Source organism: Scophthalmus maximus, chromosome 2, assembly GCF_022379125.1.
Source record: "Scophthalmus maximus strain ysfricsl-2021 chromosome 2, ASM2237912v1, whole genome shotgun sequence".
Lineage (NCBI taxonomy): Eukaryota > Metazoa > Chordata > Actinopteri > Pleuronectiformes > Scophthalmidae > Scophthalmus > Scophthalmus maximus.
The window spans coordinates 6,135,081-6,152,400 of NC_061516.1; the positions used below are offsets into that span (position 1 = coordinate 6,135,081).

At 40.9% G+C, this 17,320-nt stretch overlaps 1 protein-coding gene across 3 annotated transcripts; it reads right to left on the bottom strand.

The window, feature by feature from the left end:
• Window positions 1-786: 786 nt before the first annotated feature.
• syk (spleen tyrosine kinase) lies at window positions 787-16,656 on the bottom strand. Of its 3 annotated transcripts, none has more exons than XM_035625280.2 (15): window positions 16,505-16,656; window positions 16,336-16,419; window positions 12,928-13,375; window positions 11,936-12,096; window positions 8,619-8,757; window positions 7,877-7,958; window positions 7,729-7,781; window positions 7,223-7,285; window positions 4,828-4,906; window positions 4,114-4,273; window positions 3,794-4,003; window positions 3,306-3,495; window positions 2,310-2,450; window positions 1,722-1,834; window positions 787-1,639 (listed from the first exon to the last, which is right to left on the bottom strand). In XM_035625280.2, the coding sequence occupies exons 3-15, from the start codon at window positions 13,327-13,329 to the stop codon at window positions 1,567-1,569; spliced, it is 1,866 nt and encodes a 621-aa protein (XP_035481173.1). In that variant the 5' UTR covers window positions 13,330-13,375; window positions 16,336-16,419; window positions 16,505-16,656; the 3' UTR covers window positions 787-1,566. The 3 variants fall into 3 exon arrangements, with proteins under 3 accessions (XP_035481173.1, XP_035481175.1, XP_035481176.1); XM_035625282.2 differs by having other exon boundaries at window positions 12,928-13,382; XM_035625283.2 differs by lacking the exon at window positions 7,223-7,285.
• Between the last annotated feature and the right edge of the window lie 664 nt (window positions 16,657-17,320).

The window sequence follows — 17,320 nt, forward strand, 5'->3', positions numbered from 1 at the left end:
TTCGTTGGGAGTCTTTATTAGTCAAGTGCTCATTAAGGAGTCATGTATGTTCAATAAGGAAAACAATTTTTCACTTTCTAATAAACCAACAACAAATGTTAATAGCAAATAAAATGTAGGGATTTCCAATTATTCATCAAGTCTAAAGTACAAAATCTTAATTGAGCTGAGGCTTCGCGGTGACGTGGTCCCTGGGGGTGACGTACTCACAGGGACATCCTCTGGACAATCGGTGAACTGCCTCTGACTACATGACGGTCAACAGGCAGTGAGCTTTAGAGCTTTAATAGATCATAGCAGTCAACATTTGGGGACGTCCCTTCTATCACTCGGGGTGCCACAGCTTTCGGTTGGTAGGTCGTCTGGTGAGCACGTACAGCCTGGAGCGTTGGAGCATAGTGGAGATTATCCACTGACCTAAAGGTCGGTGGTTCGACCCCCGACTCCTTCAGTCTGCTGTTCCATCAGACTGTGAATGTATTATAGAAAAAGTGCAGAATATAGTAGCATTGTATGAATGGGTGAATGTGAGTCGAATTGTTGTCGTATTCAAATTGCATTTTCTGATTTGGGATCAGAGAATGTACTTAACCATATTGTTTTTGAGGCAACAGCCCCATCATCATGTTGGACTCTTTGGTCGTAGTTATTGTAGATAGTGATATTTAGAACAAAGCATGCAGTAACAAACCCTTCCAGTCTTTACTGGGCTGTAAACAGTGAATCCTGCGGTGTTCGCCACGAACAGGTCACACTAACAAACTAACAAAGGTACGGAAACAACAGTCAGGATTTTAGATCCAATTTATTTTGTCAGCTTTTACATTAGTCAGAGTTCTGCGGGATTCCGTGTAATATGGTAACAAACATGATATCCAGTTGCAGTTGCTCCTGATTCAACACAGTTATAGACAACGACGACCTGGATGAATGAGAATCACTGCAGACGGAAGAGACTTAATGAACCCGTCAATAGAGGGCTCCAGTAGTTCCTCTTTAAATACAGAGGCAGCGGATTGGACAAAGGAATCAACATGTCATTTTATTGGCAGAGGTCACTGACCACATCATGCTGAATCTCTAAAACACATGGTCCGACCTTAAGCTAGACAACTCGTATAGCCCCCAAGGAAGTGTCCCAGGTCTATTTGAATACCTTGTATGTAAAATACACTTGTTGGGGTGTTGGTTAAACAAAACATGATATGCGACAGTAAATGTTCCATTCATCTCAGTATATCAGATGAAGGAGAAATAAGGCCATGGCTCTGAAAGTACAAAGAACATGTTGAGTACTCTGGGCTCAAAACTTGTTCATGGGGCTTCATCCCTTTTACTCTGCTGCCACCTGCTGGTCGACCGGTTCCCAACACCTGACCCTAAAAACATCCATCAAAAACATTATACAATATATTTTTTAAATGCAGTTCAGATCGCCCTAGCTAATATTTCATTTTTTTAATCAACACTCAAAAAAAACACTCAATCATTTGTACATTATCAAACTCCTTTTTTTTCCTCCATCAACCAACATCTTGCATAGTCTCATAACGGCCATGTGAAGAATCACTGTGCGATATCATAATAATACTCTCGTAGTCTCGGCTCCACGATGGTGAATCCGGGCCTTTCGTCTGCCCTGTAAGACAAAGACCAGGCGCCGCGTTATTCCTGTCGGACTTGATACAGACGGATCCTCACGGGGACAACTCGTAACTTACTTGTACGTCCAGCACTTCCTCATGAGGTCATACATCTCTGGTGGACAGTTCACGGGGGCGTCCATACGCTCGCCACCTTCTATCATCTGCATGACATCGTTTCCTTTCATTCCCTGTGAACGGTGACACATTCAGATGTCTGAGATGAGGGCAGGATGGTGGAGGCGACACAATATAGTGTCATTGGGATGTTTTAGTACTGTTAACACCGTTGAGGACGGCCACTGTAGCTGTACACTAACCACTACTGTAACTGTTTCATCTTGTGTTCAGTTGTGTACTATTGCTCTTGTTGTACCCCCCAAACCCCCGTCGTCACGACGGTTCACACTGTGGTGCAGTGGTCACAGGTGAACTCACTGTTGTTGCACTTGAATCCGAGTCGATCTGACCTCTTCACTTAACAAGAACGCAAACACGACCGAGCTTCAACTTAAAAAACATAACATTTTTGAAACGTGACACAGTTTGGTATAATTTAAAGTTGTAGTGATGTGAAACGGGAGTACTCAACAGACAAACGAACGAACAAACAATGATCACGACGACTCCCACATGAGAGAGGGAGAGAGTGAGTGATGGTCACACCTTGTATGGTTTCAGGCCATAGGAGTAGGCCTCCCACAGGAGCACCCCGAAGCTCCACACGTCACTTTTGGAGGAGAACTTGAAGTAGTTGATGCACTCGGGAGCGTACCATTTCACTGGCCACTTCCCATGACCCTTGGCCTGGAGAGGGAGACGCACACAAAACATCCGTGGGTGTGATTTGGTGTTGGCCTGCATCACTGCACCGAGGAGACTGTCAGCGATTCACATGCTCCTATTCCTTTTTTTTTTCGTGCAATTCTTCTTTTGATAGACTATGATCGACCACTGAGCGATATGTTATGCTATTGAGATTGAAATTGTGATGCTTTGTATGCACATTTATTCATGAATGTATTGAGGTTTATTCAGAGATGAAAGAATCAACTGAGACACACTCAGCTGGACCAGCAGAGGGCACCATTTCTCAGACCATGTGACATCTATGTCATCATATTAAAGAGGGTGATGAAATGACCAGAAATAATTCAAAATAAATGGGGTTTTTTTTCCCTACAAATTAAAGAATCAGCCATGTTGAGCCACATTATTTATTTACTGCTGTAGCCTTGGTGATGGGGGAACTTATCTGAGGTGTATTCATCTTGGAGCCAAAAAGGTTCCAAGCAGTCCACTCTTATAAAGACTTGAGACAAAAATATTAAAAAAATAATATTTGTGGCGATGGAAATCAAAGTGAAGAAGCATCTCCACATAGATGAAAGAAGGATGGACTCTCAGAGGACAGTAGTTCTTACAGGGAAAACACAAGAACCTACATTTTCTGATTGTCAACACACTTTACTTCTAAACCAGATGTATATGTCGAAAGGGATGCCACAATACTTGTAATGTAAAATACTATAAAATCCCCTTTTACCAAGTGATCATTACCTAACAATAAGGCGGCAGTATATAATAACAATATACCCACTCAAACATTTTGCTGATACATATGTAACATGCATATGTAACATACAAGTGAAGTGTTGTCACCTTGTAGTAGTTCTTCTCCTCTGCGACGGCCTTGGAGAGGCCGAAGTCACTGATCTTGGCGTAGTGCTGCGTGACCAGCAGCACGTTCCTGGCGGCGAGGTCCCTGTGCACAAAGTTATGCTCCTCCAGGTACTTCATCCCCATGGACACCTGGTGGACCAGCTCGGTGATGTTCTTCATGGAGGTTTGCCTGCAGACGATCAGATGTTATTTTGACTGTCCAATTCAAATGATACAAATGAGAAGCTGGTCATTAACAAACCTTTGAGATGAATTCAATTTTAAAGGTTTCACAGAGAAAAAAAGAAATAGGTTTACGGATAAAGTGTGAGCAACGCAACTGTACAGGTTCTCTCTGCCAGCATCTTCAACTGGAATGAAGAATGTCTACGATTTGCTGCTGTTTGGATCGCTCAGTGCACTTCATGTGACCAACTCTTCCAGAGGAAAGGAGAATAAATATATTCATAAAATGATAGTATAGATACTTGTTTTTCTGCAGGAACTTGTTGAGCGGCCCCAGGTCAGCCAGCTCCATGACCAGCATCAGGTTCTCTGCCTCACAGATGCCGATCATCCGGACGATGTACGGATTGTCCAGCTGCTGCATCACATCGGCTTCTCGCAGCATTTCCTCTCGCACCGACGGGTTGTTATCATCGTTCTTCAGAATCTTAACTGCAACAGGCTTCTCTGTCCTGATACATAGGGAGGGTCAGTTTGTATTGACACAAATCTATACAGGAGCACAAGGATCAGTACTGCACTGCAGGGGTGCTGTTGTTTGTATGTAGGTGTGATCGGATACCTTCTCATTTTGTAGATGCCCTTCATGACGGTACCAAAGTTCCCAGAGCCCAGTTCTCCATCCTCCAAGAAAAGATGGCTGCGATCCACCGTGGAGCTCCTCAACTCATCTGGGTCTGCGTACGGACGCTCGTACACCTCCGTGTCCATCGGCATGGCCTCTGACGGAGGAATGAAGACGGATTGCAACAGCAGTCCATCTTTTACAGTACGTGCACTAGTGTGTGTGTGTGTTTAGGGGGGGTTGGTTGACATTACAGTTCTAGCTCTCGCTTCCTAAAAGGTTAAAAAGTAATCTGTTGTGTGTATATATGTGTTTTTTCTGTCATTCATACACTGCCGGAAGAGCCGTCAGAGGCAATTTAGGGTTCAGGTTGGCGGACGAAGGACTCTACCTCCTTGACTTCTTTTTGACTTCATGATGTCACTTGTTATATGAAATCCTATGATGGGGGAGCATTTTATGACCAAATTCAGATTTAGATTGTCTCTCTTTTGGACCATATTTTAGTTGACCTTCACCTTGAGCTTTGGCCGATCAGCTCCAAAAGTGAATCATCTGGAGAGACCTAAATGAATGTTCCCACCAAGTTTGGTGAAAGTCCGTCCATGTATTGTTGCGTTATTTTGTACACACACACACACACACACACACACACTCACACACTCACACACACACTGTGTGATAGACACATTCATAATTGCACAATCTTACCTTTGATGTCTTGATTGTTGGGCACCCTGGATTCATAAGGATTGAGATTATCTGTGGTGTTGTGTCGGGATCCTCGGCTCTGTCGTCAGTAATCAATGAACATAGAGAGTGGAAACGCAGGAAGCATATTTTTCACAGGGTGCACTGCTGAAATACATCATCTGCAATAGGTCAAATGAATTCAATAATCAGGCAACCAAAAACACTCTGTATGGAACCTGTATTACAGCGATAGACTGAAATGAGAGCTATGCCTGATTCAAACATGGGAGACAATGTTCAATCTACCCATTGGCAACAGGTGAATTCATGTTTTTCTTTCGTCATCAGTCTGTATCACTCTAATAAATGATTGTCCATACTAAGGGTAGGAGAATAAATGCATCCTCATTCACATGCATTCAAAGAAGGGGTATCGGACAAGTTCAGGAAATTGTCCCCAGACACATTGTAACAGCTCAGGGTCAATGATGTGCTAACTTTGACACAGATAGTATGTCCCACACCCCGGCTTCAAAGTGTCTCCATCCAAAAACCCTTCTTTGCACAGAAAACAATATTAAAAAGCAGTTGGATTTGTCCAAGTTGGAAAAGCTGAACTCAAAGAGCGGTGTGAGATGCAACAAGAAGAAGTTTTGCAAAACAAAGTCAAAGGTTTCACGCAGAATTCATTCCAGGGGGGGGGGGGGGGCGGGCTGCCTCCTTCAGAGACCACATCCAACATGACGGTGGATCACCAGCGTTTGAACATCTAACCTCCCAGAGAAGAACTCAGCATTATACTACAGGGCGTCGTACTTTCACTGACACATATCAGGTTCTCCACGATACGTCCAGGTCCCTTCCACTGATTCTCCCGAGACCTCGTCGGCCCATCGTTCGCTTTATGTCTCATGAACATTACGCTTCTGGAGCTAAAGTCGTAGGACGGAGGTGGGAACTCCATTTGGACAAAGCATCAAACATTAACATTTTATTTCTTTAGTTTTACTTTGTTTCTACAAAGGAAATAATATACTAATTAAATTGGATGATATACTAATTATGTAATTGCACTTGGTATTAATCAAGGAAATTAGATCGGATGGGCAGAGTCCACAACCACTCAAAATAGTGATTTAAAATAACTGTGCTACTTTTTTTCGCTGAGCTGCTGTGTGTATCCTGAATGTTCCCTATGGGAGATCAATAAAGGTTTATATTGTCTTATGTAATATCACGGAAATGAACTCAAATGTCTCATGTATAACTAAAATAGATCAATGCAAAATGTATATTGTATTCATCATTTCATCAACATCATGAAAGGTTTTTGTTTTTTCGATTTTAATTTTTTTTGGACAGCAACTTAGAGTGTAGTTTAGAGTTCAGTAGTTGTTAGGAAAAGTGATCAGGGCATTGTTCATTCCCATGATCATATATCGCACAAAAATATCTTGTGGGTCAGCAGGTCGAGACGGTTTGATCACTTCTTCCCCCTGTCGGCACGCAAGACACGTAACACTGTTAGTAGCCTGTTAGTCTGTGTGTGAATGTCTGTGAACGTGTGTGAACGTGTGTGAACGTGTGAGAACGTGTGTGAACGTGTGAGAACGTGTGTGAACGTGTGTGAACTTGTGAGAACGTGTGTGAACGTGTGTGAACGTGTGAGAACTTGTGTGTCTGTGTGTCAATGTGTTTGAATGTGTGTGAATGTGTCTGAACGTGTCTGAACGTGTCTGAATGTGTGTGTATGTGTGTGAATGTGTGTGTGTGTGTGTGTGTGTGTGTGTGTGTGTGAATGTGTTTAAATGTGTTTAAATGTGTGTGAATGTGACTTGTTCTGTGAAGCACTTTGAGTGGTCAATAGGAGCAGAAAAGTGTCATTACACATTGCTACATTGACCGTGGTGTGTCTGTCTCATTCACACAGGAAGAGCCGTCAGAGGCAATTCAGGGTTCAGTCCTCGGCCAAGGACACATCGGCATGTGGACTGGCGGAAGCAGGGATCGAACCGCCGACCGACTCTACCTCCACCTGCACGTGTTGACCCATCATTACATGTTTGGTCCGGAAATGTACTCTACGCACTGCTCCGTACTGTGTGTAGCTGGAGGCAGCTCTGAGTGGGACAGACTGCAGGCTGTGGTTCAGTGGAACCCCTGGATGTTAGATTGTCATCACAGGAAAGTCAACAACCACAATGTCACACAAACTATGAACTGATTGAGTTTGTGTGCGCAGCCAGCGCCAGCTGTGAACTGTCAGATCGAAGAGGGATGTGACAAAGCAAAGGACCACGAACTCAAGGAAGACTCTGGGTTGAGTTAGTAAGAAGCAAGATCACACAGAGGGCAGAGGTCACACGGCTGTGACCAATAGGATCATGAGAGGGCAGGAAGTGTGTTAGTGCACCTTTTTTCGGCCAGGTATGGGAACAGTTTTGAGTCGGGAGAGAATTCCACCTGCTGCATTTTGCTAGAAACCAAAATGTCAGAGAGGTTATCAGTTAATGTTAAGGTCATGCATGTGATCATTTTATTAGAGACACGTTTAAGGAATGGGTCTAACTCAACTCAACTACAGGACTTTAAGGAGGATGATATACATATATATACACATATATATATATATTGCTACCAAAATGAGAAATATTTTTGCACTTTTGTGTTACTTAATTCCTGCTCTGATAGTATTAATGTGCAAAAATGAACACAACATAGCACTAGATAGGTAGATAGGTAGGTAGATAGATAGATACAATAGAAAGATAGATAGATACAGTAGAAAGATAGATATATACAGTAGATAAATATATACAATAGAAAGATAGATAGATACAGTAGATAGATAGTTAGATGCAGCAATGCTTTAAATATGAGCATAATTAATGAATGACACAACAGACACAGAGAACTTACGAGGGTAGAACTTAGTCCAGGAAGGTCCCGTGGGAGGAGTGGCCGTCCTATCACTACGAGTATGAATATGAGCACAGCATTGTACAATCTACATGGAGATGACATTTGAACATTGACATGCAGCAGTCTGTGCTGCGGTGGTTCTTACCAGTGTCTCCATCGGCTCGTGGACAGACCTCTGTCAGCACTCGCAGGAGGCCGTCTGGTTTGTACGAGTAGTGCTCCACCAGCTGTGGTGCAGACACAAGGTGACATGTCACACATCAGTGAATACACATGTCGTTCAACAATGTTATTCTCATGGTGCATGAGTTACACAGCATTCGATCTAATAGACGAGTCAAACATGGACGAGTTTAGATGAATGAAGGAATGAAGACAGCAGGTTCATGTCGTCCAGATGATGTGTTTTACAGTTTAACATTTTTCTCAACGCTGAATGGAATTGAATTGTTTCTTTCTGTCATGTTCAGATCGAACAGCTGGTTGCGGTGACTTTGTGCAGCTTCCTGAATTGTCATCACAGTGAGATTAGTAGGTTTTGTAACATTGCTCTGGTTCAGAGACCAGAACGAAAGCCCGCCCTGAGGCCAGAGAAGCTATACATGTGTTTCTAAAAGCCTAATATTTGACTATATCTATTATGGAGCTACAAAAAATGATAATTGAATGAAGAAGAGGGAGTTGATATTTCACTGCATGTTCCTGCCTGTGGAGAAAGCTTTGAAACAACATTTGGACCATTATATGGTCTATGGGTGATAATATTTACCCCCCAAAACAGTTACACGGCAACTTTTTATGATAACTACTAAATAATACTATTTCTGAGAGAATAACTCGGGTTTCAGTCACCAATGAGTCGCAGTTGAAGACCAACAGGAACTCACCTGCCACAGCGTGTCAAACTTCTTGCCATCTGGGATGGAGAGCTTTCCAGTCCTGTCCCTGTCAATGCGATAATGCATGACTTGTCCTTCATGTAGTAAACACAGAGCATAGGATCCACTCAAATCTCTCTGTCGAATCCTGTCCACACAAGGAGAAGAAAATGAAGAGAGGACATGGGACAGTACCGACGGGCTCAGCTCAGTGCCCAACTATGGATACAGATCAGATCAGATTGGTTAGAACAGTTACCATCAGGACAACTTTCTACTGAGTGGCTTTTATGACTGTAATATTACACACACACACACACACACACACACACACACACACTGTAATCGTTCACTTTGTCATTTCTGTTGTGAAGAGCAGAGGCCTGAGTCAGTATTTCACACAAACTATATATAATATAATCCTTAGCACAGGATGTTGTGTCAGTAGTCAGTTGGACACACAAACAAGTAAGTGCAAAGTTACTAAAGACAATATTTTATTAACCATGGCAACAGTCCCAGTCTGAGGCTTCAACACTGTTCACCACATACGCAGAGTTGCAGCTGCAGCGTGTGATGACAGACGGCGGCAAAATTGATCTGTCCATGACAGCGACTGACTCAAAAATATGATATACTGTATTAGACAACCGAACAGTCATTCGTCAGGACTGTGTCAAAGATCAAGAAGAAACCAAACAGGAAATACATCAAGAGGTTATTTATATCGTGACTTCACTACTTCTGGATCAGAGCTTTTTTTTCTTCATATTCAAACCCTTTAAGTGAGAGCTTTCGAAAACTGCTTTTTCTCATACTGAGGGGGCCGAGAGAAGGTCCATCTACTGTTGTCGTACTAAATGCAGCTCAGCAGCACAACATTCATCATTTTTGTAATAACTTTAATGGCCAACAACAATTTATAACAAACTTGGCCCAACCACATTTCATTTTTTCGTAGTTTGTGTAAACTTTGTGTAAAACATTGTTAGGCACACAGTATTTTCTTTTGTGTATTTTCTACCTTAATTTTTAGATATATTTTATGCTGTTCATAGTTTGACAATAATCATTTCTAAAAATGGGAAAAAAAAATTGCAAACGTTCAACATTATTACACTGAGGAGTTGTGCAAAGTGGAAAACAGTAAAACACACATACACAAATTTACTGAAAAACATAAATGTAAATGTTGTATTGTAAATTGTAAATGTACAATAAATTGGTGAGTTGCTAGTATAATATGAAACACAGCAGCTACAACTAAAACACTGCCATTCATGTCCTCAGTGTTGTTTCTAGGGATTTGGGGGTTTAAAGCCCTTTCCATTCTAAATGTATACAGAAATTACACAGCTCCTAGAGGGGGATTTCAAAATGTTGTAAAATATGTCTTTAAATGTAAATGGTACAGACTATTAAATGTGTTTGCTTTTCAAAGAATATATCTGCTAGCATTTAGACCTTCAAGAATATATCTAAACAGTTAAAAAAAGACAAAGAAAATCATGTACATATTCATCAATTTATATTTGGAGCTAGTACCGGTGGGGAGGGGTTTAACTAAACACTCTTAGATATTCTTATTTTCATTATTTTCCCTTTAGTCATTAGTTCCCATTACCATGGTTTCACAAAACTAATATCTATAAATACTAAAATAATGAAAGTAAAAAGAATTTAAAAAAATACTTTTTTGGATTGTTCTCATTCTTCCGCTTTAAAGCAACAACTCATGAACTATGTTCGTCTAAACCAGTATCTCCTATCTAACCACGTTATGGCAGAAAGGCAAGGAAAGAGTTTATTTTTATATATAAAATGCGTTATTATTGTTGTTATGATTAGAACCGAGAGCTCCACACTGGTTAAACTTGAATCAAACCCAAAACTCTTTTACAGGCTACTTACTGTCCAACAGGGGGCAGTGATGTGCCACAACACACTATGAATATGCAATTAACACTTAAAATAAATGTATAGGCTTAAATAAGCTTTCATGTAACTGCTGCTTCTTTGTGTCACATTTCATTTTATTCTCCTTAACCATTCAGTTATCTGGTTTTATTTGTGTCTCATTTGATCTCATGCTTCATGCCTGCTCTTATCCTATTTGTCACTGTTGTTACCTTTATCTCTATTGTTTTAGACTAGAATATTACCCTTCCATGGGCCCCTCTGGTGCACATAGGGAACCTTTAAACAGCATTTTTCCGCCTGATACCACATCTATATCAGCTTCAACGTGTTCGTCGATAAAAGTGCCTTTTTGAAACATTAGGATCTGAAGAAGAAACAGTCCTGACTTGAGTAATAAATCAAGAGAGGCCAATTTACAAGAAATAAACCTTATCGCCTTAATATCACTCTTCCGGTCCGATTTGTGATTTAAATTATATGATCAAAACTATTATAGAAACAATATATAATGCTTTGAGACGGTGTATGTTGTGATGTGGCGCTATACAAATAAAATGTAATTGAATTGAATATATATATATATAGAGAGAGAGAAAGATAATATATAAATATAGCATAACAGACTGTTATAGTTTTTTTTGCTGGAATCGAGAGCCTAAAACTTGCAAGTGATGCCAGAATAATTTAGTCATGGGTACAGGACATTGCAATGCCTGGAACACTTCATAAATATTCATGAAGGGTTTTAACCAGCATTCCTTTTCGACACTTACTGAGAAAAGGGACAGAAGAGATCTCAACCTGCTGACTTTCTTCTCTTGTTAGGCTACTCAGGAAGTCCTTTGCAAACTACCAGAACGGAAACCACAGTGTGAGTGTGTGTGTGTGTGTGTGTGTGTGTGTGTGTGTGTGTGTGTGTATGTGTGTGTGTTTGTCCGTGTGCGTGCGCTAATCTGCTATATATTCTTTACACCCTCTTCGTTTAGGTGTAACAAAGCAAAACACATCTTGAATTAAATCTAATATAATACACATATTAAATAATGTATGATTGTATCTGTATTGCTGTAGTTGCTGATTTTGGATGTCGCCTTCTGCAAAATTTCCATTTATTTCACAGCTCAGAAAGTAACAGTGTACTGGACCTGTAATTCCATTGTCTGAGCTTCTATGATACACAGAAAAATCATTAGGATACATTACTAGTTTTTGTGACAGAAAATTACTCCCCTGGAAATAAACATATGCTATAAAAATCCGTTTGTGTGCGCTGAGAATGGAGGTGTTAGTGAGTTTGCTCTTTGAGCATGTTCTACACATTCATTCCTTCATTTGTTACAATTCAATTCACATTAACTGTAAATGCTGCCAGAGGCTTTCCAAAGACACCTGTAAAAAATACTTACAGGAATTTTCCATTTGTACGGGAGCCATTTTGAAGTCTGGGCTCGGAGTCTTCTCGCGTAATCGCTCCGTGGAACCAGGGCATTCTCTCGTGTGCAGTGGTGGCAATGAGCTTCTCCAGCTGAGGCCTCTGGCTGATGATGGCCTGCTCCAGAACTGCCCCCTGAACACATACATGACCAGTGATGTGAACATACATGATCTGAACAGACTGAAACATACAGGCAGATTTGAGGCTAAATGCAATCGAGTACATGAACGGTGGAGGGCCACACACACATATATATATATACATATATCAGAAAGTGACGTAAGATCAGCAGCAGACTGGCACTTCCTGAAAAATAACCACAATGTTGGGGGTGACCGTCCACCTGTGTACACACACACACACACACTCATTTTGTAAAAGCGATCAAACACTATTTTCTCTCTCCATTTTCACTATGAACTCTTTAAAACCACTAGCTGCACTTTGGTTGATCATAAAATCCTAATCTCCAGTGTGGAAATTACACACACACACTCACAGATATCAGTCAGATTATTTTCATCAAGATCCAGGGATTATTTCCTGGGAAATCAGTGAAAATGTATAAAACCCCCCGCCATATCTCACAATGACAAAGTGATTGAAAAACGTTTTTCCCCTGGATCTGCCCCTTTGTTCTGATCTGTGCCAAAATGTAATAGTTTCTTTCTTCTCCCATTTTCCAAGTGTCATGAAATTCTGTTCAATAGTTTCTGCGTAATGTCCTGCTGACCAACACGAAACGTGACCTCGTTGGCGAGGTAACCACCGGAGTGATGAGGAACACGCAGCAGAGAGCAAAGTGCTTCACGCTGTCGGACTGTTTCGACTGCTCGTGCCTCTCGCCTCAATTCACCAATCTTTCAGCATTTCAAAATCTCAGTAATTACTTCGGCGGGAACAGTGTTATCATTACCCCCAGGATGTTGGGCAGAGCTTCAAATATAAAGAGTTGAAACCAACCTGCAGGTTCCAGGTCTGCTTCACATACTCCCGGATCAGTTTATCCTTCAGGTCCTCAAACGGCCCCACCTTGGGCTGCATGTTCTTGGGCCGGTTGCAGGGCTTCTTGAGCAGACACACGAGGCCATCCATCTCCTGCGAGTGGTAATCAATCACATCCACAGGGCTCCTGTGGATCTTACCACCGGCTATGGCATATGTTTCATTCGCCTCACTTTCAATGGTGTAGTGGTAGCAGCGGGCTGAGTGCAAGACAGAGAGCGCAAAGCCTCCCAGGTAGTTGCGGCTCTGCCGGAGCAGGTACGAGCCGCTGCCCAAGCCTGCCTGCTTCAGGTAGCCCTCCGCGTCCTCCCTGGTGATGTTGCCGTAGAAGAATGGCAGTGCATGCACACTGTCAGCCATTTGGGCTTCTGGATGGTGGTTCCCTTAGGGACGAGAGGATTTAAATCTGAAACCAAAAGCAGAAATAGAAATCAAAATGAATATAAACCCCAAAAATATTCTTATAATATTTTCTTCCAGAAACAGATTACTCGCAAATGTATGGTAGCAGTCTCACTGTAATCTTCCTTCCTGCCTTCCTCAACAGCAGGTTTAGATGGTGTCAGAAATGTGAGGGTCAGACAGAACATAGGTGAGAGAGGTAGAGACTCGACACTAACACTGCCGGCACAGCCATCAGGGGCAATGTAGGGTGACGTGTCTCGCTCAAGGACACTTAGGCATGCGGACCGGGTGAAGTGGGCATCGAACCACTGACCTTCTAGTTCGCGGATGACCCCCATTGCTCTGACAGACCTCTTTAAACCGGCGTTCGGGTGATGTGTGTACCAGGTCTGTCTTTTATGCCCTTTTTCTGGACACTTCACTGTTTTCCTGTGTGTGCATCTTCTATGTATGCATCATTGTGTACGGGCTTGTGCAACTCTGTTTTCAACTTTCTAGGGCCCGGTAAAGCCCTCTGTGAAATAATCTGCTGGGCTTCTGCAGTCTCCAGCCTCTTCCTCATCATTCATTATCTCGTATCCCTCTTTCTACGCAGCGTCAGATAACCACTCTGCAAAGTTACATTTTACAGTATTGTGCCCTTCTATTTTGGGAGCTTTCACTTGAAGGTGAAGTAGCCGTTCATTTTGATATGGAGCTGGACATTAACTTAATAGGCCCCCTAACGCTCACTATTTTTTAAGTTCAACTGCAGGAAGTGTGTGAATTTTGTCTCAAAGACGGTCCAATCACACAAGGGAAATATAAGTGACTTTCTATATTCTTTATGATGTATTTGAGATATTATACAATTTCCTTTACTCCAGTCAGACTGAGGATTAGAAGCGTCATCTGAACTCGGTCACCAGACATCTTTTGAATTGTAACAGATGCCATCTGGAAGGAAGGCTGCTGGTGATGGCACTGTTTATGTTAGCTACACCCGGCAAACCAATATGTTTTCTGACTTTTAAACTAGTTGGTTAGTCTACAGTTAAATTTACATTCGTCGTTGGGAACATCCCCAGTAAAAACCACGGTCTAGTTCTATTACTGATGAAGCAGCATCATTGAGGGAATGGCTGTGGAGTGGTCTGGATGTGGCGTGTGCACGCCGCACTCTCCTCAACCTGACTTACGTCCTCTACCTGAAGCATCCTTCCATTCACTCCCGAGTGTTAAAACAGTGAGCCTAAATTAAATTCTGATTTCAGACGTTTGTCATTTTGAAGTGATAACTGTGCTTGAATGAGACACACGTTGTAGAATGAGTGTTGTTGTTGTTGAACCAAATATTCTTTCTTTTCTAACAAACTTTTTTAAAGGTTAAGCTGATTTCAAACATACGACATGGTTTAATTGTAATTATTGGAGGCTGGCAGGTCTTTTTCCTTAATCTTAGAACTTGTTTGTTATAAGATCAATTGAGTTAATTCTAACTCAATATTTAGTCTCAGTGGTACAGTGACTTTATTTCCCTGAATTTTCCTAATTCAGAATATGGAGTTCACAAAATTTAATTAGTTGGAAAATATTTCTGTAATTTTTATAAGCATGTGACCGCTTTTTACAATAACCAACCTACACAAAAGCTCAGTGTATTTCATACTGGAAACAATAACGAGGAAATTTTTGATCAGCACAATACACTTAATCTTTTTACTTTTCCATTTGATTTCCGTACTTACATCTCAGATTTGTGTTGCATTTACTCACTTGATGATGTTTGATTAATGTTCAATATATATAATATAACAAATATATGATATATAACAAATAAACTTCCTTAAAATATTGTATTATGGTAGAACGTGATGATCTGCAAGTTACAGTACACAAACCATGAATATTAATGTTAAACATCAATATCCCAATGAGCCAAAATGAAACCACAGAAATTGACATTCATGAGCTAGAGGACTTTGATGTTCCTTAATTGGACAAAAAAATCAACAAAGAGCATATGTGGAAAAAAATGAAATTACCAATACAGCAATTTAAATATAGATCATAATTACCAATACAGCAATTTATAAATGCTCCTTCAGTGAAAATCATCAGCAAAATGTGCTTTCTATCAGTTTCAAAATCACTCTGCAGAAAAGTGGCCTCGGTGATGATATATTGTTAAATATCAATATACTGTAACTGTCACTGTTGAAGTGTGCCTGGATGTTACTACTTTAAATATGTTTTTTTACAGAAGTTATTAAAATGAATTGAGTCGTTTCCCAAGCTCTCAACAGAAATCATGATATGAGATGAGATGATTCGCACAAAGCTAAAACAAAGCTGTGCTAAACAAGCTGTCGACATCTCAGACATGGTGACGGGCGTTGAGGAGACGCTGCCTTTTTGTACACAGTAATACGCCCGGTTCACTCTTTGCATAAAATCTATTTTACAAGTTTCCTTCTGTGTTTTTTCAGGGTAATATGCAAAGTGACTGCAGATTAAAAAATATATTGCGCCGTAAAAAGTACATTATTTCCCTCTGAAATATAGTGAAGTAGAAGTAGCAGAAAATGGACACACCCAAGTAGAGTTCCTAAGATTGGTCTTATATTAATGAATTTATATTAATTTGACATATTTAAATAAATGTGCCTCTTCATCATCCTGAATCGGTACCAACAATGTTGATTTCGTTTCTAATGAAACTCTGTCAGTAGGCCAAAAGGACAATATTAGGATAATCAATATAACATGAAACCACACAAACTGATGTTATGCTGTCATCTTAATTTCCCGAAACAAAACTAACTGTTCTGGCGACAGGAGGAATGATCTCAACCCCTTTGGCAGATTTTCTTCTTGTCAGCAAAGTGAGACCGGGAGAATGACAATGACAGGCTGGCCATTTCTAAATGAGGGGTTGTGCAGTAAAGTCTCAAATGTCTGTGTTAAAAATACAGCACTTACTGTAACAGTGTTGAAGGAGGGCCACAGTGTGATCCTCCTCTAGTGTAGCTCCTTCAGTCCTTCAGCATAACCGCTGCCTGCAGTCTGAACAACATTTGAACAAGTCATCTCACATCCAGCTCCTGACAAACACAAAAATGAAAAGCATATGAAGGAGTCCGTCACTCACAGTGGATCCTGGCTGTTTCCCAGCAGATTAACTGACACACAGTGAGTCGGTGGAGCACTGAAGCTTCCTCATTTCAACAACTTCCTTGATATTTTAATTCTTCTACTTCCCTTTTTTATCTGTACACTGACCAATACGCCTGTTACACCCAGGAAATGATGTGACATCTGCGACGACACGAGCCACCGTGCTCATCACTGGAAGGAACGCACCAATCTAAAGCTCGTTCATTTTACATTGTTGCATTTTTAACAAGTTCATTGTTTACCTTGGAAAAACAGTGGAAACAGTTGAGGAATAATAACTGAACCAAAAGTCTGTAAGTTAAATTGACCTTTTCCGTCTTAAAGCTCTGGCATATAGTATAAAATGCTATGTGGGATTATTTGACAGAATTGCCGTATTCAAGAATTATAATTAACTTTTTGCCATGGTTGGGGTTGGACATGACTGGTGTTGGTCTTAGTGTCCGAAATTTTACTGCAAGGACCAATATGTGTATTAACTATTAACTTTACTCAACGGAAAATATGTCAAATGTCAAATATTATATGTGACAACTTCATAGGAATATTATAGGGATGTTAGGCAAGTGCTTTGATCCCTGGTGGAACAATTACTTTTCTTTTTCATTTAATAAAGTGGCTTTATGTTATATCTATCCCCACTAACACATAAGATGAAAGTAATCTCCATCCAGACAAACATTTTACTTCTTGATCGGAAAGACTCTCCATTCATACTAACACACCTGACAAGGCACATCACATACACTGGGTAGGCACAGGTATTGTCGATGAAGATGTTATTATATTC

Excerpts from the sequence above, each read along its gene's own strand:
- syk (XM_035625280.2), bottom strand. The coding sequence starts at position 13,329 with ATGGCTGACAGTGTGCATGCACTGCCATTCTTCTACGGCAACATCACC. Across the intron at positions 7,782-7,876 it reads ACGAGCCGATGGAGACACTG|TGATAGGACGGCCACTCCTC; the intron begins GTAAGAACCACC and ends TCATACTCGTAG. Across the intron at positions 1,835-2,309 it reads ATGGCCTGAAACCATACAAG|GGAATGAAAGGAAACGATGT; the intron begins GTGTGACCATCA and ends CACCGTTCACAG.